Source organism: Alosa alosa, chromosome 9, assembly GCF_017589495.1.
Source record: "Alosa alosa isolate M-15738 ecotype Scorff River chromosome 9, AALO_Geno_1.1, whole genome shotgun sequence".
Classification (NCBI taxonomy): Eukaryota; Metazoa; Chordata; class Actinopteri; order Clupeiformes; family Clupeidae; genus Alosa; species Alosa alosa.
In genome coordinates, this window is record NC_063197.1 from 12,913,983 (window position 1) to 12,938,758 (window position 24,776).

At 42.4% G+C, this 24,776-nt stretch overlaps 2 protein-coding genes across 6 annotated transcripts in view; one reads left to right on the forward strand and one right to left on the reverse strand.

Moving 5' to 3' along the window:
- palld (palladin, cytoskeletal associated protein) overlaps positions 1-7,050 on the reverse strand; it is a 95,609-nt gene extending 88,559 nt beyond the window's left edge. For all 5 annotated transcript variants that reach the window (XM_048252162.1, XM_048252163.1, XM_048252165.1 and 2 more), the window contains exons 1-2: positions 6,786-7,050; positions 3,818-4,969 (exon numbers count right to left, since the gene is read on the reverse strand). In XM_048252162.1, the coding sequence (XP_048108119.1) occupies positions 3,818-4,968 (1,151 nt within the window). In that variant the 5' untranslated portion in view covers position 4,969; positions 6,786-7,050. The remainder of the gene's footprint in view (positions 1-3,817; positions 4,970-6,785) is intronic.
- Positions 7,051-12,310: 5,260 nt separating this feature from the next.
- Positions 12,311-24,278, forward strand: anapc4 (anaphase promoting complex subunit 4). Its single transcript, XM_048253532.1, has 29 exons — positions 12,311-12,442; positions 12,816-12,936; positions 13,013-13,118; positions 13,260-13,392; positions 13,594-13,668; positions 13,817-13,843; positions 13,978-14,022; positions 14,122-14,206; positions 14,473-14,580; positions 15,947-16,030; positions 16,136-16,222; positions 16,772-16,836; positions 17,183-17,225; positions 17,414-17,490; positions 17,632-17,732; positions 18,115-18,166; positions 18,324-18,379; positions 18,507-18,553; positions 18,668-18,724; positions 18,959-19,015; positions 19,094-19,187; positions 19,775-19,872; positions 21,470-21,531; positions 21,629-21,667; positions 22,027-22,128; positions 22,219-22,305; positions 22,470-22,628; positions 23,181-23,304; positions 23,571-24,278. The coding sequence occupies exons 2-29, from the start codon at positions 12,829-12,831 to the stop codon at positions 23,808-23,810; spliced, it is 2,418 nt and encodes an 805-aa protein (XP_048109489.1). The 5' UTR covers positions 12,311-12,442; positions 12,816-12,828; the 3' UTR covers positions 23,811-24,278.
- The last annotated feature ends 498 nt before the right edge of the window (positions 24,279-24,776 follow it).

Genomic DNA, 24,776 nt, shown 5'->3' on the forward strand with positions numbered 1-24,776 from the left:
AAACCCACATCTAACCAAAGCCTTGTTTCCTGCTGTCAGGAGGGCATTGACCAAGACTGTGTGGCTGGCCGCACACACACACACACACACACACACACACACACACACAGACACACACACACACACACACACACACGCAACTGCTAATTTCCACTCTTCTGATGTACACAAGCTTGAGTCCACATCCGCTTTGTAGGGGGCATTAAGGAAACAGCTGCGTCCTTTATGTGGATAATACAGAGTAAGTTTAGCACTGCCATGTGTAAAAACACACTTATCCATTCACTGTTCCATGGGGCATTTATTTTTAGCTGATTAGCAGTTGGACCGATCCACTCCATTACAGTTTCAGGGGTGGGAGGTGGAGTGGTGTCAATAGTGTAGGGGACCACACAAGAACTCTCTGACCTGCTTTTCAAACACCCCCTGCGGGCATGAAGTCCGGGTTCCTCGTGCCAGTCATCTCAACAACATTTTATCCCCCCCTTTTTTCTCACCGCCGTCCAACTTCTTCACCAGTCCCTCCTCCTTCTCGACTGCAGATTAGCCCTGTCTGTTTTATGCTACAGTACTCTCAGTCCTCTATCACTTGTGTGCGTGTGCAGAAACACTTCAGAGTGTGATAACCACTGCATAGACAGCACTGCTTTTGAAAAAAGTGTCCGCTTCGTACACGTATTGATTTCTTTCTTCTGAAAAGTGCTGAGGAGACAAAGGGCCCTAATTTAATTATTGGGCAAAGTGAAGAGTCTAAAGTCTAAGTGAAGCCAATTTAATAACTTAGATAATGATAACTTTGATAACTTAGACTAAACATCGGTGGGTCAGTGCTCTTGCACACCACACAACAGCTTTAGTTCATGCACATTGGGCCTCACTCACCAACCGTTCTTATGAAGTAATTTGTTCTTAAAACCTACTTACGCAGTTTTGACAAAGATTATGGTATTCACCAATGTTTTCTTGTTCTTAGGTAACAGAATCTACTAACACTCAAGAACACTCTTACGCATATTTGAGAACTGACTTGTTTGTGCAAAATAAATGGTTATTGCATTTTCATCATATCTGCAGATGTAAAATATAATAGAATTTAAATGACAACTATGCCGTTTATTTTATAATTTATGATATTTTTTTTAAAAAATGTAATAAGCTAAATTCCACTTTTTTACAAAGCATTAAAGTATTTTAAAATAAATAAACACAACAAATAACACTTTTTAACTTTTTATAACTACTAAATATAATGGCTCATTTGCTGTTCCATTCCTGCAGCAGTGCTGTCACTTCAAAGCATGTGTCATATACTGTAATCAAATTGTCTTGCTCATGTAGTTTATAATATAAGGTAGAAATTAAAGCCTCAGCTTAAATTTGTATGCACTCGGCCTTGCAGTATTATGTCCTTTTATGGGGATTGACAGGGCGTTTACTTAAGAAGAAATGGGATTCAGCATGATAAGAACGAGACTACGAACGATTCTGAGGTTTAAGAACACCTTCGTGAATCTGCTTAAGACTCCTCGTAGGACATTAACACAGTTAAGAAAATTCTTAGGAAGATATTGGTGAATGAGGCCCAATGTCCTTTGCTCATTGCCTAACTCCCCCGCCATTTCAATTAGGGCCCGAAATGTCTGTTTTATGTTGCACATACAGCGATAAAGAGTTGATACAGAGATAAAACTGACAGTTTCAGGACATGATAGGGACCAACCCACAGAGTCCCAGCCAAACTAACGCCTGACGGGCCTACTGAGTGTTTCAAACGCTTGTCTGTTTTGACTCAGGGCCAGTATGGAGTTGACGGTTAACACACACACACACACACACCCACACACACAAACACACACACACACACACACACCAACACTTGGACTTGTTGATTCAATTTGGTCCCATCTGGAAAGGTCTTCATTGTGACTGGGTGTCAGTACAGGGCCATTTTGGATCCCCTGGGTACACAGGAGCCCTCTCCTTGAGAGAACGCAACCTGGCGCGGGCCCAGGGCCAGACCAAGTTCCACTGCCTTGCAACGGTCGCTCTAAATATAGGCAGCGGCTAAGACTGTGACTTTCCAGTATTAGAAGGAGAAAATACCAGAGTTGATGTCCTTTCAGATCACGTTCGCTTATTTACCACCTCCAGAGTCGCCAGAGACCCTTCCATCATTCAGGACGTTTTCCTGTACTCCAAGCAACTCAAAGCTTCAGTACAGTCAGGCTATATTAACCAACAACAACAGTTCCAATATGATAAGCATCCCTGCTTGTAAATTATTTTGCACTTTAAATGGTGGAGGGCATAGTCTGCTGGAAGTTAGCAAGAGCGCTGCTTACATCAGCTGTAATCATACTCCAGAGAAGACTTTCAACAGATTAGCAGACTTCTCACAAATGTCATACCTGAGATGCTGTTAGCGTGTAAGCTACACAGGTATGTTGATATGAACGTGGTTTACTGCAGTAACACAGATGTCAACAAAGTTACCCCCAAGTGTCTTTCGCCAACAGACCCCAACAGTGGGCTGTATTTTGCACCCTGGCGCATGGCATAAAACTTGTTTTCCACCCGGCGCAAACTGTAATTCCTTATTTTGTACGTTTATTTTTTAAACAATGCGCCCAGGGGTGTGGCAATTCACAACTTAGGGAGTGGCTTAGCGCACTGTCTAAAAATCGCTATTGTACACCTGGTCAGAAGTCTATGGCGAGTTGTTTATATGTTATTTTAAGAGTGCATTGTCCATGCACCATCATTCTATCATTCATGAACGCACACCACACACATCCATGCAACTTGCACGATTACAATGGGAAACATAATTAGAATAAAGATATTACGAAATACTGTACATCTCATGATGAGTAGTTATTCACCATCATTTGCAAATTGGTAATGACGGTTAAAAGTGATTAGGGGAGAGACGTATGGAGCACAGCTGAAGACACACTGTCACGAGATATAAGCAACTCCTCTGCAAGATAAATGTTTTTTTATTCAGTCATTTGAGCAATTGTTGCTTTTTCCAGCCTATGTTTTTCGATGGTAACCCATTGTCAGTCAATAGGGAAAGTAACTGCATATAACTGTCTTGTCGTTGACTGACACCATGGTGAAGTTCGTTTCACTTTGCCAATGAGTTCAAATAATAGGGGAGTGCAAATGCGTGAAGGCTATGCTAGGTTTTAGTAAAGCATGGTTTAGTGGGATAACTATTCCATACGGTCTTGCAAGCAGCCTCCTTCAAATGGGCCGTTGAATGTCAAAATACTGATGTATTTATTTGACATCGCGCTTTGCTCCGTTAAAGGGAATGGCAGATGTCATTCTCATTGGTTTAAATGATGTTATATGCCCCAAACACACCCATGACTGATTAAAAAACCTAGGAACACCTTGTTGCGCCATGCGCTCAACGTTTGATAACGAAAACCCTCCCAATGTGGACTGGACATCCTACTTAAATTTGAATAAGCTTTTGACGAGTGAAGATGCACTTTAGAATGTCATGATAGGGCCCATGGTCTCAAACCTCACACAGTCTCACACCTCTCTCTCTCAACTGATGCTTTAGGATTTTACAGGCCTATTACCATGACCTCAACAACAGGCTCAGAAAGACTGAGACTCATGTGACTGACACTCCAGATCCCTGCTGATATCATGAATGCTACAATTCACATATGATAATTCCCGCCATATAATCTATCTGGAATGTTAGCATAGTCCTTCCTTTGCTGTCATCATTAGCATGCAGCATCGTGTGAAGCATATAACATCTGTAATCAAACAATCACTGCGACATTCCTACCTGACCAGCGGTTGGGGGTTCCCCGACACTCTGCACTCCAGGCGGATGGGGCTTCCCTCGGCCACCTCCTGGCTCTTCAGCTTCTGGGTGAAATGAGGAGGCGAAATGAGGCCGTCGCTGGCCAACACGCCACCCCTGGCCTGCTGCTGTTGCTGCTGTGCCTCGGGCACCCCCCCACCACCACCGCCGCTGCTGGCCGCCAACGCCTCCGGTGCCAGGCTCACCTGGCTCCTGTGGTGCGCCCCCTGCTGGGCGAGTGAGGAAGAGGAGGCCGAGGAGGTGGTGGAGGATGCTGACGAGGGAGGCGCTGCCGTCACCGGCTGGCGGTGGCTTTGGGGGGACAGGTAGCCGCTGTCGGGCGAAGAGGAATCCTCTTCGCCACCTCCACTGACGCCGACGCTGCCGCCGCCGCCACCACCGCTCCCAATTGCACCACCAGCACGCCGCTGCTCTCCCGGGCGCATGGGGCCCTTGAAGATGGACGAGAGCTCCTCGATGAAGGTGGCAGCGCGGCTGCAGAACTCAGTGGCCGAGGCGGCACGCTCATTCAGCTCCAGGCCGCCGTGGACCAGCCGCGGGCGCTCCTGCTTGTACACCGGCGTGATGGCCTTGTGGCAGACAAACTTCTCCGGAGAGGCCGGGGGAGCTCCTACCGCGTTGGTGGAAGGGAGTGGGGGGTTGTAGGGAGCGGGCTGCCTGAGCAGCGGAGTCCCATGTGGGCTTCTGGACGTAGTGGTGATGAATTCGGGGGTCTGGATGAGGGTGTGGGAGATCGGGGCCTCGTGCAAGAAGGGCCCTCTGGTCTCGTGGTACGGGGGCGGCTGAGGGGGAGTCGGCTGTGGTGGGGGGACGAAAACCGAGGGGAGAGCTTGGAGCACGGGATCGATGGGGCATGGGGCGGGGGGGTCGGGGTCATTTGGGTCGCTGGCGTCGCTCATGGCCTCCCGGGCCAGGTCCAGGCTCAGGCTCATCTCGTCCTCGCTGAGGAAGGCCGAGAGCTCTGGGAAGTCGCAGTCTCCTCCCTCCAGCTCCGCCAGGGAGTCCGGGAAGAGATCGGTGTCCGAGTACATGGCCCCATGACCCTCCAGAGCAGCGGAGTCCTTCAGCAGCAGAGAGTGGGGCAGGGGCTCATTACAGCTCCCGTCCTGCATTCTATAACATTCACACATATACACACACACACACACACACACACACACACACACACACACACAACCACACACAACCACACACACATACACACACACACACACACACACACACACACACACACACACACGCACACATATTTAATGTAGTAATTAATAGGCAAATATCTGAAACAACACATACTGTGGTAATTATAGGCTAGACACTAAACATCATGCCTGCACAATAAAAAGTGACCTGGAAAACATTCAGCCCTCCTAGACGTCCATGCTGAGCCTGACTAACAACAACACACACCAAACGATGTGCCATGTGCCAACAGAAATACAGTTGTCGTAGGATGACTCAGGCTGGCATTCTTTGGGCACAGCTGATGGGCATTAACAAAGGCTTTTCCTGAGGCCTGAGTGGGTACGGTTGGCATTTGTCACTATCCCTCACACCACAGCTCATCTTTCCATCTTTTCACATCTCTGTGCTCTGCACCCTTACAAACGGTCAGTGTTTCTCCAGTGGTCGCCATTACTGAGCGTACACACTCATACTGCTTTGAGTTAAATAGTGCGAACCTTTGCAAACATGCTCAAACAGTCTGAGGTATGGAGTGCAACAATATGGCTGCTTGCTTGACTACGAGTTATGGTTACAATCTAACAATTTAGACATTCAAATTTAAAAGTTCAAAGTGAATGTGCCTGCCATAATTGTTCGCCTCTGTTTACTGAACTTGGATTTACCTCAACTATCACTACAAACTGCATAGTCAACAATGACAGCCAACTGTGAACTAATTTACACAAAAATCAACACCCCAAAAACACATACATTCCAAACAAAACACACAGAAATAGTAGTGGCAGAAATGCCAAGTGATAGAAATGCCAAACCAATCACTGAAGCATACACTTTCACCTTCACCAAGACAGTGTGTTTGGTTTGCGAATAGACCACATGAGTGGAGACATTAGTGTGACATTGACAATGCAGAGTATTTCAGTTATTTCCCTTAAGTCTTTGGTCCCTGGTATCTGACATCAGATGAAGATTAGTGTGTTAAGTTCATTGTGTGTGTGTGTGTGTGTGTGTGTGTGTGTGTGTGTGTGTGTGTGTGTGTGTGTGTGTGTGTGTGTGTGTGTGTGTGTGTGTGTGCTCTTACAACTGTTTAAGCGTTCTTGTAAATGTGTGTGTGTGTATGTAATGCCCATGTGTGAGTGTGTGGATGTAATGGAGTGACATTCCCTCTGTCATGGCGACCTGAGGGCCAGCTGTTGTTATTTTTAATCCCTTGAGGCTATGTTTCACAGCAGTCCCACCACCCTTAACAGTAACGGGACTTTTTCACACAAACACACACACACACACACACACACACACACACACACACACACACACACACACACAAACACACACACACACACACACACACGTACCTTTGGAAATTCTAAATCTAAATCTAAAACGATGATGGATTCTCAGAATATCGTCTACGGCTGTCTACAGAATGTCTACAAAGCTGCCCATGTGCCTCATATGTTATAACTACAATTGTCTATTTTTCCTTTGTGGCTGTTGAAAACAACAAACTAGAACACATGCTATACTGTAATCTTCACACACCAAGATTTCTGGTAAGCTACCATGTGGTTTCTTTATGAGTGTAGTGTCCTGTCTAAACTTGTATGAAAACAAATTCAGCGACAATGAATGACCAGCATGTCAAATATGTCAGAAATCTCAACTTAGTCTTATAATAGAAAAGTCAACAGATTCTAGTCAAGTCCTCCTCAGCAAGGAGAAAGAAGAGGCACCTTCTGCTTACCTTCAAAGGTTTTTCCACAGAATGTCTTTTCTGTGTAACGGTTCCAGCTTTTCCAACGTAGTTTGAGTAAGACGAGCAAAAAGGAAGCACCACTTTCCAGAAGAGCAGCACCCAGCACTTTCTTTTTTTAAAATTTTGGTCGGGCAATGAGTTAGAGTACTCTTAGCCGGTTTAGGTCCACTTGAGTGGTGCCTGTAAAGTGGCCTGCAGTCCCATCTGTCCGGGCCTCTGGCTGCTCACTGTGTGGCGCTATATTTGGCCCCCACAGCTCAGGTTTCACGGCCTCAATACTGACAGAGAGAGAGAGAGAGAGGAGAGAGAGAAGAGATGGACAGAAGAAATAGGGAGGGAGAAAGGGCAAGATAGAGAGGGGGCTGACTTGTGGAAACAAAACTTCCCATGCACGATTCCCCACAAAAAAAAAAAACATGAATGTTTATAACAGGCAAAACCATACACCCATAGTTCTCTGGATGCTCAGCCTCACTTGCACAACAGCAGACAAACACAGACATACTATTGTTGTTCTGGGAGTAATAATAAATCATTCATGTTTGCCTGCACAGTTAGCATATGCCCCATTACCATTACACGCATTGTGCAAGCTACTTGTTTTATAAGGGGTACGTTTCAGGTTATTCCTAAAGCATGAGTGTTACTTACCCGACAGACCACTAAATTTGAGGGGGGAGGGTGTAATGCCATATTTCCTGGTGTAGCATGCAGGACATGATTTTTCTGGATGAACCTACCAACGACCCTGCAATCTGTTGATTGGCTAGCCAACATGAGGGAACAATTTCAGACATTCAGTTGCTTGACATACAATTATACTATTATATAACATGTTGTGCAATTAGGATGAACTGCTCACTGGATGGAGTTACATGGTATATAGTGTTGCATCTTGCAACAGTATTGAGGTTCACCGTTGTGATGAATCTGGCTGTCAACAAATTCAGCTGTTGCTGTTGCAGTGGCATTGATTCATCAAATAAAACGGGATAACAGAATGTTTTTCTGATGAATAATTCGAATTAATCTGATTGTTTTTTGTGCAGTTTACCATGACCCATCTTTTCCCAATTATTTCTTGAAAGTTGTGAAAGAAATCTCTCAAGACGACATTCTGACTGATAAATGGTGTAAACTACGGACAGGACCAATGTTACAGTTGCTTATGGTACTAGTAGTAGGTAGTTACAGTCATGTAATATAGTAGTAGTAGGATTAGCTGTGGTAACAGCAGCAGCAGTAACTGTAGCCGTGTAGCAGGAATTTGGAATTTCCATGTCTTCTTTTGATGGTCTGAAATGTTTCCAAACTATGTGGATACACTGTCTTAACAGATATTCTCTCTTTCTCTCTCTCTCTCTCTTAGAGGGAGAGCAGATAGCTAACAAACGTTCAGAAAAAGTCCCGTTGGCAAATTTGAGGAAAAGTCGGTAAAGGGGCTATTTCACACAATTTGAGGGTGCTGAATTCAAATATTTTGTTTACCAAGCTCAATTCTGAGTTTTAAGCTTGCTAATTAGCATAATTAGCATAATTCACATACTTTTTGGTTTTGCCATCAGATATCATAGGAATTGCAAAAAATAAGGCATTAATATACACTTTATGTATCAGATTGTAGGACAGGACAGGAATTACCCCAATGACCCTCAAGTATCAAATAAAAATAGGCTAAAATTAAAATATAAATTGAAATAATAGCTAAAATTCAGTATGACGTTTACAAGCAAAATAGATTCCTTGATAATAAATTGATAGAATAGTAGGTGACTGCTCATTTTTCTGTAGAAAGTACTTTGTCACTAACTATTATGAACAGTTGTCAGTCTTTACAGAGGATTTACACTGTATTTTTCTTTTACTATAAAGGCGACTGTGCTTGCCTAATCTCACTGGTGCTCTTTCCTATCATTCAAATTCCAGCCATGCAAAAAAATGGAAGAATGTGCCTGTTTGATGCTTGCTGAAGAGTGCTATGGAGATTGCATTATTTGCAAAAAAATTAGACAAGATATCCTTTATAGTGCAACAAAAAGAAACATTCTCCAGTGCATCATTACTGCATATGATGCTGAAAGGGAAGTGGACCTATAGGACAAATCCTCAGCTATGAACTGATTAATGTCCCTGTACTGTAGCTATTGCAGATAGCGATGGTTATTTGTGAAGTGGAAATAAGTCTATCCTTACTCAAGTGCTGTCTAGCAATGTGGAATGTCCAGTAGTGATCACTGCAAAAACTGCTCATTCAACACTGGTAATAGATGCTCAAGATCTAGTTATGTCTTTAGGACACCCATCTGACTGCAGCACATTTAAGAAGTATGCAGGAAAGTTTGTAAAAAACTTTTGTATTGTTATTTGGTATTTGTTATGTGGTAGCAAATGATGTTGACTATCAAAGAAATAGACTTAATGTAGGAATGCACACAGATATTGCAACAGATACGCTCAGGCCAATCTAAACTTTTCTCATCTGTTGTTCCTCGTTGGTGGAAAACACTGCCAGTTCAAGGGCAGGGTCACTCTCCATTTTCAAAAAACTCCTGAAGACCCAGCTCTTTAGAGAACATCTCCTCTCATAGCACCACTTTCAAGTTTTGCTGATCCTAGCACTTACAGTACCACCCGTCTTGAACTGACACTCAACTGTTTTAAAACAGCACTCACTGATGCACTTATTCTTACTGTACTCCATTTTTAAATTGTCCTAAAATTGTTGAGAGAATTGCTTTAAAACTTAACTGTTACCATGTTGTTAGTCGCTTTGGTTAAAAATGCGTCAGCCAAATGTAATGTAATGTAATGTAATAATGGTGTAGGCCTCTCTGATTAAGACCCAAAGAGTGGTTGAAACGTACTTATTAAATTACACTGGGAGCAAAGAAGACTATCTTCACTTTTTTCCCTTTGCAACTGTCAAAGAAATCCCATAAACACAGGAAGGCCTAGGGTAGCCAACATCAGATGGCCTAAAAATTAGGCTCTTCTGCATAGCATTACAGTAAGTGATTTGCATGCAGTAATTTCAACACTGACCTTGATCTAGCCTACTTTGGCTATTTAAAGGTAATTTATTGCCAAACATCACACAATATAAATGAGCTATGAAAAACAATAAAGGACTTAATCACACACAATTAGGTAGGAAGTTTAGAAGTTGACCAGAATTGACCAAAAGTGCACCAAATTCAACACAAATGACTCAATACACTTGGAGGAAGCCTGCGTCCTTTCTTTTCCAGATATTTTAGGATTTGGATATCGTTTCAGTATCGAGTATCAAGATATTTATGGTAGGTATTGTATCGAAGTCATAATTTTGGTATCATGACAACACTATGCCAGAGCCACTCTGTTTTCTAGGTGTCGAGGATCGGAGGCTCTACCACCAACAAGTGATGCTGCTCAATGGCATATTAGAAGAGCACATTATCAAGCTCTAATATGGAGGCAAGCACACATACCAAATCCAGTGTTACTAGAAGTAAAATGTTTTTTACTTGTCAGTTGTTGCTGATGGTAGATGGTAGAGTTTATTACATGTTAACTGTAATCATGTTCCCATTAAATATGTTAATAAACTATAGTATGGCTTCTTTAATGCTCAAACATGTATTTAGAGAACACTTTTATTTGGTTTTAGTGATTACTTTTGAAATCAACCCAATTTAGGGAAAAATAAGCAAAAATAATCGCTATTTTATGTTAAAATGCTGATTATGCAGCTTAGAACTCAGAATTGAGCTTGGTAAACAAAATATTCAGAATCAGCACCCTCAAATTAGGTAAGAAGGGTGGTTTACCAACTTTTCCTCAAATTTGCCGTCAGAAGTTCTCTTCTGTGAAGCTGCTCTCCCTCTATCTCCCTTTCTCTCTCTCACACACACAGACACATTTACAGGCTCACACGCAATTTGATTATATGGTGGCATGTGTCACAAACACCTCTATTAATGCAACCTACAGAAATGAATTTACTCCCAGAACTGAAAGGTGAAGCTATGCTTTACAGTGCAACCTATAACTCACAGTCACTATCCATTTACTCACATATCAGTTGATATGGGGCCAATGTGTTGCAAAACCATTCATAATTAAAGACAGAAATTACATTGAATGTGGTTGACCTGAGATCAGTCCAGGGAGGCAGACAGACTCATTGGAGTCCCAGAGGTGCCTGAGACACAGTGCAGATGCACCCTGTGGCCCGCCGGGTGTAGCCTCTATTTCTGGAACCTTATCGCACTTAGGCCGGAGGGAATGGCCACGCTCGAGCTATTCCCGTTTCTCAACAATCCACTGATTAGAGGCGGACACTGGTGACAGGACCGCCTGGAATGCCCACTGAGACGGCTCTGTCTGGGCAGTGGACCTTTGTCATGTGCATTCAAAGCATCTACAAGGAGAACCACTGCTATGTGACCTACAGATAAGCTCTCATTTCTCAAATTCTCTAGTTGGCTATCTCTCTCTTTTTTTTTTTAAATATATAAACCGACCACCACCACCCCCTCTTCAGAGGACAACTTTATTTTTAATACAGGAAATACACCTGTGATATACTGCTCAATTCAAATTTGATTTCACTTGTCCTACCATAACCATCCACCCTATTTTAGCGAGAACATAGTCTCTGCTCTCACAGCCTCTCTAGTTCTCTCTTAGTCACACATACAGTACATGACTTCATTCGTTCTCATTTCAACAAAATAAGGGACCTATGTCCTTCTGGTTCTTAGCTGCTTTATGGATGACTTGTCTCTGAGGAAAACAACCTCCTAAATGTCTGTGTGATTGAGTCACATATGCCCCCATGCGTCAAAATAGATGGTGAACCAGGTTAGATGTACAGTACAGAAATAACTGTAGGCTATTAATTGGTGGATGGTTTGGACAGCCAGCCGTTTAATACGATCAAGGCAGGAATAGATCTGACCTGACTGTGGTGCTCCTCACATTTAACCACACTGACCCCATCAAGACATGGAAATGGCACATGAATGGTAGGTTAGTCACTGTCACCTGACAGTTCATCTGTAAACAAAAATAATTAATAGGCCTAGGAGATTACAGACCTGAGATGAAATTACCATAGCCCAGTAGGTTTACAGCTCAGTGTGATGAGAGTCTGTTGAGTTTACGTACTGCAGAGAAGACAATAACACTGCCACAGAAAACAAACTGAGGGGATGTTCATGGATCAATGAATGGTGTCAGCCAGAATAACCCTTTCACTTCTCCAATTAGACTACCTATCGCTCTCTATTAAGCAAAGGCTGTTTGAACTTTCGTTTGTTTTGAATTGACACTGATGATGACTATGAAAGTCTGTTGTTAATGACAGAACACTGTTGTTACCTGCCAACCCCCAGATCGTGTCAGGCGAAGGACTTTTCCAACCAGCCTTTTTATTCCTTCATTGACAAAATTCGCTCTGTTTGTCCATTTTGGGCATCCGTCGGCTACGACTGCTGATTGTCGAACTGGATTGGTCAATGTTGCGCACAGTGACGTTTAATGGCGCCATACACGGAAAATTCTGTGCAAGATTTGTGCTAAAGAATGTAACTTAGTCCCTGGAAAATACTTAAATATTTCTTTCCAAACAATAGGATACAGTTTTTGGAGTTGTCGCAACAGTAAGCTTGAGTTGTTTATTATTCCATTACTAAAATAATCTTCAAGTAACGTTATAGTGTTAATTTAGCCATTAGCAAATAACGTTAATGTTAGCTAGGTGTTCTTTTCTTTAATGGATCCACAACTTGTCAGCGACTGATGTGATGCAGATTTATTTCTAGCTGGCAATGGTGCATTGAATCTCTGTTACGCTGTACCTCTACAATATCTAGTTTGAAATGTGGACGATGGTTTAACGGCAAACTACAGTGGCAAGAAAGCTAACGTTAGCAAAAACACACTAGAGAATCCAATTGTTGTGATTGACATTTGACAGGTTGGGAGATGGAGACAGTCAAAAATGCATTCAAGTGATCTCTCCTCCTTTTCCAGATTTGTTTTTACAATGCGTGCCTTTAGGCAAGTTGGGGAGAAGCAGCTTCCCAATCCCATTCTCTACATGGCCTGGTCCCCTAAGAGGGATCTGATCGCACTGGCCAATACCAATGGCGAGGTAAGATAATCACGTCAAATAGCAGAGGAGGGCTCTTGCTGTGGTATTGAACGGTCTTTAACTTATTTCTTCTCAGCTGTTGCTGCATCGCCTCTCCAATTTCTACCGTGTGTGGAGTTTGCAGCCTAATGAGAACACGGGAAAGGAGATCACTGCCTTGGCATGGCGGCCAGATGGCAAAAGTAAGATTTTCACCATATTTTCTTGTGAATTATGGCTATTACCTTTGCATATTTACCTGTCATGTTAAACTTTATTGCTATTAGCATATGATGTACAGCGCTAATGGTAATTGTGTTTAATGTTTATATTTTGTCACCCAGTCCTAGCCTTCAGTTTGGGGGACACCAAGCAAGTAGTTCTGTGTGATGCTGAGAAGGCCGAGATCCTCCATATCTTCCCAGTAGAGCTGCCCGTGTCCTGTATGCACTGGATGGAGGTGATGGAGGAGAATAGGTGTGTAAGTGTGTCTGTGTGTCTCCCCTTGCCTGTTCAACTGTGTCTGTGTTGCCACTTGTTTTCTATGTATCCCACCAACCTGACTGTAGGTCCCTTGATGATAAATATCAATTTAAGTTTTTTGACAAGGGAACGAAAGGAAAAAATAATATGCTGTTTCTTTTCTTTTGCTCCTTTCTATCCCTTGCTTTTCTCCAGTGGCCTCACATCATTCTACGACTCAGAGGATGAGTCCAATCGCTTCCTTCCCAAGCTGCCATCCCTACCCAAAAGGTAAACGTCTTCCGATCATCTGAATGGAGAACTCTTTTTTTTTTTTTATAACATTTCAATATACAAAATGGTTAATTCTAAGTTTTAAATATATTTGTTGAAAATACATTGTTAGCAGTTAATCATCCTTTTCCATATGTCTGTTCAGCTACAGCACCACAACAAAGATTTTCAGGTATGTGGACAGTTCCGTTGAAGTGAAATGAATGATGGCTGCAGTGTTGTTGGTCTTGAGAACAACAAACTATTCACTAGTGATTGCGATCTATGTTTTTTTCTTGTTTTTAACATCTGGTGTTTTTCTTGCAGTGAGGAGAAATCGGATGAGGCTACAAATCTCCTAGGGGAAGTGAGGTCAGTGAGTGACTTGTCATGGTCAAGTTTGTAGGTTGCTCCTCTTGCATCCTGTGAATGATCTGATTAACCATCATCTGACTTTTCTGATGCTGACAGGCTAAATATTTTGGTGGTGGGAGGACCGTGTGGCTTTATGGAGCTCTACGCCTATGGGTTGTACAAGATAGCAACTTTAAATCGGGTGAGGGAAATGTTTCCTCTATCATTCATTGAATGTAGTGCCTTTGTGTTGATTTTTTACCTCCCTTAGCACTCTCTTTTGAACTACTTCAGTGGTATTTTTCAAGTTTCTCCATGTATAGAACACGTGTACATGTGGGTCTATGCTGGAACAGTTTAGCTACATCACACGGCATCATAAAGTCTAATATGAATAATCACTGTTTCTTTTCCGTTTCATGTAATGTCATTTTTTTAATGTTATGTCACAACCCTTCCTCTTGGTAGATTGTGGGCACTTGTCGTAGCCTCTGCCTCTCAAGTGACCTCAAGTCTCTCTCAGTCATCACAGAAATTAGGTCCACCGATAACGACCCCGAGATTCACTATGTCCAGGTAAGGCCTTCAAAGCCTTTTTTAACTAGAGAATGGTCAGAGTTTTGATATAATGTCAAACATCTGTGCCTATCTGTGCCAATGTCAAATAATATAATGATGACACCAGGCTTGGAATTTCACCATTCTGGGGGCAAGGCCACTTGGCCTTCAGTTGGGCATATTTGGTGGGGGGCACAAAGGCCACATGTCAGGGCCCCAAGGCCAAAGTTAACTATGCAGTAGTAGGCTATAAAAATGATCAAAGTTGTATTTAGCCTATTCACTGCAGTAGATCACTGTATGAAACATTACAAAAACATGAAACATGACATATTACATAGAACTGTAAATCATCTGATCATCTAATATTTACAGATATATAGGCAATATATAACATTTATTTTATATTTGGCCTGTTATGAAATCATGTATTGAACAATTTAAGCACAGCTCAGCTTTAAGAAACTCAAATAGCCTAGATGCATGCTTAGCATTTTGTGATCATTAAGGCTACTTTCACAAACTCTTAGTCAGCTGTCCTCTGATTTACCAATATCTAGGCGATATTTGTAACATTTATTTTGTATTTGGCCCGTTATGAAATCATGTGGAACAGTGTAAAAGCCAAAATTTGGAGACATCCATGTATGTCGAACTTTACTGCAAATTCAAAACTGGATTACTCTGGAACGGCTAACTGTACAGGGGACTGCTTTACACCTTTGTGTTCGGTAAGGTCTCCTGTTTATTCTGATATATGGTTTGTCATGTGTTAAAAGAAGGGTTTGTAAAGTATTCCACCGAGATGAATGGGTAGGGAGATCATGTGACTCAAAACCTTCAGTAGAATGTATGATTAAATTGAATTATATTATTTACTTTTCTCGCGAACCGTTCAACACAGCAATTATCGGCTAACATCGTTTAAAAGGTGAGAAAAAGCTATTTCATGTGATACTTGTGATGTCTGTGTGATGAATAGGCTACTTCGCGAGTAGTTCAACTGAAAAAGGGTGAATTTGGACGCACTGTCTTTCTTGCGCTGTCACTTTCTCCACTGCGTAAAAGACTAGGCTAAATTAATTTGCGCTGTGAATGCTAAGATGATTTTGACAGGCCACAGGCTAAATAAAAATCGCTATTAGTAGGACACAAAGCAGAATATTGAAAGAAGGGGGCACCAAGGCCACCGTGGCCTGTAAACCTCTGATTTTCAAAGGGGCCTCACGGCCAATGCAAGGGGCTACGACGGCCATGGCCGTCGTGGCCGCCGTGAAATTCCTACCCTGGATGACACTATTCATCATGTAATGCTTGGTCTTGCCTTGGGACTGGTTTTGATTTTAGTACTTCTCTTCCTCTTTCTGTTTATCGGTGTCTGTAGTTGGACACAGGGCTGCTGTCTTCCTGTTTACCAGAGCTTACCAGAATGGCACGCAAGTTCACCCATATCTCCACACTTCTACAGGTGATTGGAAGTTAAAAGCATTCTGCAACAGCTATGATTTCTGTGGTGTCAAGAGACCTATCCCTCACTTTGCTCTCTCTCTCTCTCGCTCGCTCTCCCTCTCAGTACCTACGTCTGTCTCTCACCTGCATGTGTGAAGCCTGGGAGGACATTCTCTTGCAGATGGATCTGAGACTTACAAAATTTGTCCAGGTCAGTTGCTTTAGTCCTGCTGACAAGACATCTGTCAAAATCATTATACATCTTGAAAAATGTTAGTCACAGTTCATTGTATTGCACTGTTTGTCAGTTGATATAGTTTAGCCCTTCCTAACCTGTTAGCCAGAACCAATACCATTACACAGAGCTGAAGTATTTAGGGTAGTAAGTATGGTCTCTGTCATGACATGAGCAGTTTTTACACAGTGTGTGAATTTGTATGTAGAGTATGTATTTGTATTTACTGTAAAGGAGAAAAACACACATGTGCAGGTTTACATATGTGTTTGTTAGTATGTAGTTGTATTCTCCTTAAGGAGAAGAACACAAGCTCACAGGCGCAGGATTGAATATGTGTTATGTTAATGTGTGTTTATTTACTGTAAAGGAGAAGAACACAAGCACATTATGTGCAGGATTGAATATGTGTTTATTTGTATGTTTGTGTGTTTATTTATTATAAAGGAGAAGAATACAAGCACACAGGTGCAGGATTGAATATGTGTTTATTTGTATGTTTGTGTGTGTTTATTTACTGTAAAGGAGAAGAACACAAGCACACAGGTGCAGGATGAGTTCCTGGAGCTGCTGCTGTGGGGCCATGCCAGGTAAGGGTCCACTGGAGGGGTCATTCTGTCCCTCTGAGATGAGTGCTCTGGGAGGAATCAGCTTAATCCTTAATAACAACACTTCATATACTCACTATCAGTTAACATTGGATACAGTTGCACAAGTGAGAAGTACTGGTGTGGTGTGGTGTTGTGTGGAGTGTGTCATGTTATGATATGTCCACTAGAGGGAGCTAGTTGACCACAGTAGTCGATTTGGTTTGTTGTGTAGTCGTTTTTAGGTCCTTTCAATTCAGATGTAAGGAGAATTCAACCAATACTTTGAGCATCTTGTAATGTTCCTATTTTGCATTTTGTTTCTTTTATGTCATTATCTTTCTTCCAGCGCTGAGCTACAGGCTCTCCTCATGAACCAGCTCACAGTCAAGGTGTGTTGTCAGTCCAAACACCTCACAAGATTTGCATGTCTGTGAGAGGCCAATGTAACGTTTCAGTGAGCTTTTCAAATGCCACCACAACAACACGTGTTGATGACATTGTTGCCTATTTATGATGACTTTGTTACCCATTTATGTACATTGCCTCTTTCGTACATTAACTAATTTCTGGTGTGCAGGGTCTGAAGATGTTGGGCCAGTCCATAGAGTCTTCCTACTCTGGCATTCAGAAGCTGGTCATTAGTCACCTACAGAGGTGCTTATAAGTCTCCAGCATTTACTAATCATTACCTGTGTAATTCTCATGATCACGTTTTCTGTATTTTGTATATTTAAACCACGGTAATAAATGTGTCATTACTCTTGTTGGTGTGTGTTCTCCCCTGTTGTGCTGCAGTGGCTCAGAGGCTCTGCTGTACCACCTGAGTGAGGTGAAGGGCATGGCCCTGTGGAAACAGAAGTATCAGCCTCTGGGACTGGACCCTGCGGTCATAGAAGGTAAGAGGCAGCAAGGAGCGATCCCTTATGGAATCACACACACACACACACACACATACACACAGAGAGAGAGAGCACTGAGGTGAGGTGAAGGTTATATCTATGTTTATTATAGTAATAATAATACACTTATTTTTATAGCGCTTTTCTAGACACTCAAAGACGCTTTAGAGTTTTGTTACATAGGTACAATCAAACAGACAAGGTACATAGACAAGGTTACACAAACAGAGAAAAGAAAACACACAGGTGCATGGACAAAGCAGAGGCCAAAAGCAGAAGCATGTGTAGTATGCTATATCTACTGTATGATAGTCTTCACGCCTGTCTGTTGTAGATCACTATCCATATGTGCTGTTTTTTCTGTGTGCTTTCTCTGAAGATGCCATCACTGCTGTGGGCTCCTTCACCCTAAAGGCCAGTGAGCTTTTGCAGTAAGTGATATGAAAATGGTCATTTTAATGCTTATATTTGTAATCATGACAAAATAATGATTAATGTTCCTCTCCTTTTGTGCCAGCAACTTTACAAACAGATATTTTAGTCATGCATTTGTGATATACTTGTATAATGTATTTTTGTAAACTTCAGAGTGATTGACAAGAGCATGAAGAACTTCAAGGCGTTTTTCCGCTGGCTGTATGTTGGTAAGTCTGCCTTGTTTTTCACCAGTACCTTGATTACCTTACCTGATTGTTTGTTTGTTTGTTTGTTTGTTGGTATTGTCTGATGAAACTGCACTCATGTGGTTTCCCTTTGTATTGGCTGTTGTAGCGATGCTGCGGATGTCTGATGATCATGTCCCTCCTGAGCTCAATAAGGTGAGAGTACTTGATTATGCACTGGGGGATAAGGTGTTGATGCCCCGTCTCAGCGATATTGTGGGAGCAGTTTGGAGGACTGTCCTCACATATGCACGATGTTATCTTTCCTAGATGACACACAAAGACTTGGCCTTTGTGGCGGACTTCTTGGCAGAGCATTTCAGCGCGGTGAGAAACATTCAGGCTTTGGGCAGCGTTTTATGGCAATGGTATGGTAAAAAGCCAACACCATGAAACTAAGAGCAGTTGTTTTTATATGTACGCCTGATCGCAAATAAGCACTGCAGGCATTTATATTTATAGTATAGTACAGAGTATCAACAGTATTGCTGCCAATAAGGTTGCCAAGTGTTCAAAATAATCTGGTTGATGACTTTCTACAATGATTTCCCATTTTGGTAGAATGAGGAGCTTTTTGATCGCAAAGGGAAGTACTTCAACGTGGAACGAGTGGGACAGGTAGGTTTTATGCAGTCTGTCTGTCAGTCTGGGCACATCCATGTCTGTTCCCATATAACTTTGTTATCCATGTTCCAGTATTTGAAAGATGAGGAAGAGGACCTGGTCTCTCCACCCAACACTGATGGCAACCAGTGGGTGAAGTTTCTCAAGGAGAGCTCACATCTGAAAGGTAGCACTCTGCCAGAGAATCTGACACATTACATTCTAGATCATATATTTAGTAAGGGATAATGTACAGAACGCTGGTCATTATTGGGAAAATAAGTCCCGACAGGGCAAACCGGACCTCAACGTGCCAGCAGAGCGGTGTTCTATACATTATCCCGCTTACTTGCCAAAACAAAAAAAATAAACTCCACGATAGGTCTCTCTACATTTATTTGTTACCGTTTCGTTGTGGCTTTTGCTGAGAAATAGTTTGCAACACACGCTGAACTTTAATCAAACGTTCTTTAGAACACAGCTGATCAACCATCTGCCTTCACTTTTGAAAATTGAAAATCCGTTGCCATTGACAGCAGTCATTATTTCAGAGGTCCTTAGACAAAAATAAGGACCCGTAGAACTTCCCATAATAGGAAATCCCATTCAAGTCAATGGAGCGTTCTACTTGCATTGTGAAGAGCCGTATAATAAGCCCCGTTACTCTAGGCTTCCACCATGGTAGCAGGGGGTTGGATAGGTAGCTTTATGGTGACATGACTCTAGATATGTGTTTGTTTATTTGTTTGTTTGTTTGTTTGTGACTTGATGCAGAGAGTCCACTGCTGTTTCCTACGTACCCTCAGAAGTCCCTGCACTTTGTGAAGAGGATGATGGAGGGTACAATAGAGCTGTGTCTTCAGAAACCAGCAGTAAGTAGAACACACACACACACACACACACACACACTCACTATGTCTCTCTGACATACATACGGAAACAGTCAAAGGCTCTCTCTGTCTCTTTCATATAACCAGACTAAGAAAAAGCCCTCTATCCTAGACTCTTATGTCAGTTGCTAGCATTCTCAAGGTTACAAGGTCGTAGAACTGGGGTAATTGACATTTAGCCTTTTTAGCCTTTTGAGGGCTTTTTTCTTTTTCAGCTCTATCCGAGAAATGTGTGCTCCGTTTCAGCTATGCTTTTAGCTCTAACGAATGTGATCTGAAATGAATTGCCATTAGAGTAATGGGAGTTTTTTACAGTCTTGCTGTCTATGGGAAATTTGGCTGGTGCTCCTGCTGCTGAGTCAGTGCCTGAGTGTTGTGTGTGTGTGTGCGTGCATGTGTGTGTGTGTGAGAGAGAGAGAGTGTGACTGAGTTCAGGGTGTGGGGTAAGGGTGCTGGGAACAGAATCTGTAAATCTGACTCATCTACCTGGGAAGCCTCAGAGGACAGTCTGACACCATAACTAAAATTGCTGGCAGCACCCCTACCACACACACAAACACACACTCACACACACACACACCAACAGACATATTTTATCTTAATATCTCTCACCTTTTTCCCTGCTGAAATGATTTTCCCATTCAAAATGTGAGGATTTAATAATGAGTTAAAGGTGCGATTTTTAGGATTGTTACCGAAAGTTCTTTAGGCCAAAATCAAAACACTGGTGAGCGTTCTCAAGACTACCAGACGCGAGCCTCTTCTGGGTTGCCAGATGTAATGAAGACTTAGCTAACGTTAGTTGACCAGCAGCTGCTTTAACGTTTCTCCAACCATGACCCAGCTACACATTACGGAAACAATGAAAACAAAAAATACCTCTCTAACCAACGTAACATATTTAGCTGAAGTTAGCGATGCAGATGAAGTTTAGCCTAGGCTACCTGTTGTGGAGAAATATGGCCAGCTATGCGTCAGACTTGATATTCTTCGTTTGACGAAGACGTCACCATCTCAGGAAGCTCCTCCAATGTCCACTTAATTTATTTCTTCTAATTTTGGAGATTTGCCTGCCTCTCGTCGGCGTTCATGACTACAGTTGACAGCAAGTTGACAGTTGGCCTTTGCTAATTTGGCAACACAAATAGGAGGACACGCCAGCCCATTATTAATACGCTATTCTAGAATTAATCGCTCAAAACATAAACGAAAATTCCAAGAGATTCCGCCCCGTAACTAATTTTTTTTCATGGGTTTTACAGGGTTTTACGGGTTAGAGTAATGTTGTCAAATAAGCCATTACTTCAATTCATCGTGTTTCCTTACTCTCTGACAACATATGGTGATCATTTTTGGAATGGTGACAGTTTATTTTCCATTATTTCCTACATACTGGTCCTTTAATGATGCTCCTGTTAATGCCATCTGAAAGAATGAGAAGGAAAACAGCAGGATTGTGTGAGTCAACTAATGTACATGTTGCCATGACTGCTGTGGTGTACAGTATACAGGGTGAGGTTTAAACATATCACCTAAATGAATGCTTAGAGCGAGGGTGTAATAGGTGTTTGTACTTTAGGAGGTGATTGGGAAGTCTGTGAAAGAGGCCTTGTGTTTGCCCCTCTACACTGTTCCAGAAAGGTAAGCGTATTTCTTGCCTGTGTGTTGTTGCATCTATGAGTCTGCATGTGGTTGAGATTGGTTTTGTTTCATTGACATTTTGTTTTGCTTTTTGCAGCTCAGAAAATACACCAAGACTTTTTGAGATGCCTGCACTGTAAGTCAACTGGATGTTCTAAGAACTCTCTCACATGTAAAGATCAGATGACCATTTAACGGCACTGATAAGAGGCCATTTGAGGATGAGTAGGTTGGCGTCAGTTTTGGTGTGGTAGTAATAATAGTATTGATTACTGTAATTGATTACTCTAATCACTGCAGTAATGGATCCTTTTGTCATCCCATCAAGTTAATTGATATGGCAAGACAATGAAATAAGCTCGGTTTTCCAGTGTATTCTAATGAGAGCGGGGGTATTGAGGTGATGCAATACGGATGCAGGCATGGGCATCATTCTGTGCAAACATGATGCAGAGAAAGAGGATGTTTGTTTGTTTGTTTGTTTGTTTTGATTAGGTGGAATGATAACAAGGCTAGTATGCACTATGTGGTTTTCTGCATGTCCGAGATCTCACCATCTAAGATCTATTTACTGAGGAGGGCGACAGACCCATGCAGGTACTTCAGAAGGCTTTTTTCTGCTTATTACAAAAATATTGTGTAATCTTATGCTTCACGTAGACTTTGCCTTTAATGTGCATTTCACAGATCTGTTCGGAATGGTCTTATAGCCATTGACCTGAGCAGACCTCTGAACACCAGCATTGATGATGAGGACCCAGTAGCAGAAATCCCGTGAGTTTTACTACCTCAGTGCCCTCTAGCAGTAAAATATGACTTTAAACATGGATAGATCTGTACAGCTATAGTGCACAATACACACACACACACACACACTTTCACTCCAGTTGACTTGTGTGGTGTTAATAACATGTTTGCTCTGCATCTATGTTTGCCAGTGGGAATGGCCTATACCGTTGCCTAGACGCCCGTCTCTACGACGCTGAGACGCTGACAGTGGTCCTGCAGGGGCAGGAGGAGGAGCGTGTTCTTGCCCAGCTGCCACTAAGCGCTGCCCTTCGCACCGAGGAAGAGTTCACCTGGGACACCACCCTTCGGTGTGTGTGTGTGTGTGTGTAACGGAGGCGAACTGACCTAGCATGCTAGTTGCCTGTGTAAATCCTCACACCCCTAACCTTAAGAACGCTTCTAACCGCTGAGTTGGAAGCCTGGGCTTTTAGCTCAGTGGTTAGAGCGTTCGACTCCCATGCCGGTGTGTGTGGCGGGTTCGAGGGCCGTGAGCAGCAGACTAATTACGACCTCTGTCACGTGCGTGTGTGTGTGCATGCATGTGCATGTCCGCGTGCCTCATCCATTTATGGCCTCCATTTTACAGCATATTACATCTTCACTTTTCCACTTGTAGTTTCAACAGTAATCGTAAGCATTACCCAGCAGCAAAAAATCTTGACATGTGAACTCACACAGCATTGAGTTCTGCCACAAGAGACGCTCATAAACACAAATGCCCGACCTCCCCACTGGCTTTAAATACTCAGTGCAGTAGCAGGGGAGCTATTGGTAGAATCCCTCCCAGTCTCATGTTATTATTTTTATTTTCATGACTGCTAATTTCCACTCAGTACTGTACATTTCTCTGGGGTTGCCAGGTTGGACCAGCAGAACGACTCCATCCCGTCTCAGGGTCTGGTTTGGGAGAACCAGTGGAGGCCTCTGGACAACATGAAAGCCCAGTTTGTGGCCGTTAATGGGATCCGAAAAGTGTCTTGTGTGGTAAGCATTTGTGTCCTTTATAGCATCATGTGCTATTGGTCAGGCACTGCAATTAATTTGTTTATTGTCAGTCGAGACACTACAGATTAATGTATTTACTTGACATACCTTAGCTAGCTCAGAATTATTTTTAACTGAATTTAGTCAATACTGGAAATGCATTCCCTTGATCTGCGGATAACTTTGGATTACCTCTTATGGCCTGTGCTTGTGTAAGCCCTCCTATCTGTAGCTTGGTGTACATTGTTCTTTCTGCCTTTACACAGCTAAGCTCCAACCTTCGCCATGTGCGTGTCTTCGAGATGGACGTGGAGGATGAGGACGAGGAGGAAGAGGACCGACAGGAGGAGTCGCAGGACATCACCTCCGACCAGGACACTCTGGAGGAGAGCTTGTCCAGTCAGAAGGATGCCGTGGCAAACATGGAGGCTCAGGAAGGGGCGGAGGCTACGGAGGGAGGTTCCGGAGACACTCTGGGACACACATCAGGCTCAGACACACTGTGATTCTGACTCCAACCGGACTCTCTCTTTTTTTTTTTATTATTATTCACAAATTCAAAAGTGCATGGCCATCACTTCTCTCTGGAGCCAGCCCACACACACAGGAGTTGTATACATTGGACAGAAAAATATGACTTTTCATATGTCAAAGGGTAATTCTCATACCTTACTGTTAGGTATGTGTATTATGTGTTGAATCAACATGGTGCAGCCTTGAAATGAGCCCTTGTGTGTAACTCCCTTACCCTAAAAGAGGATAAGAGGTCACTAGTAATAAGTATACTCATACTTTTATTTTGAGTGTCCTTTGTCTATTGCTAGCCTGTGTTGTAAACCACATGTTTTCACATTCTTGTTTTTGATCTCTTATCCAGTATTACTAAAATGCCAAACTGGGAATTTATGGGGGGAAAAAACAATTGTGTCATGGTCATGGTTTTGTACACAATTAAATGTACTGTATGTCCCTTATTGACTTCGTTAATTACTATCTGTTATTTATATGTGCTATACAGTATACACCATTCCCACTCATTCATGAATATTCTGTTGAAACATATATCTTAATGCAGTCAGTTAAGAGTTAAGAGATCAGTTTAGGCAATTTCAGTTTAGGCCATTTTCTCTGATACTTTAACTATTGTAATTTTGTTAACAAGCATCCCTAAAGCCTACACAGCCCCTCCCAATTAAAGACCTGTGGGAATGTGTGTGAGACGGATTAATTATAGATTACACAATGTTATTGTATCAGAGTGGTTGTTGCACACGGGTACAGTAAATGGTATCTTCAAACTCAAGCCGTCAATATTAATACTACTTGAGATAAGAAGCTAACATGCTGTATTCCCTACAAGAGAAGAAAAAGAAATACAGCTTAAACTTTAAATAGCTTTAAAGTGAACAAAAAACATGACTGCACAAAAAAATAGATGACAAGACTATGCTACGACTCGTAGCGTAAGTGGA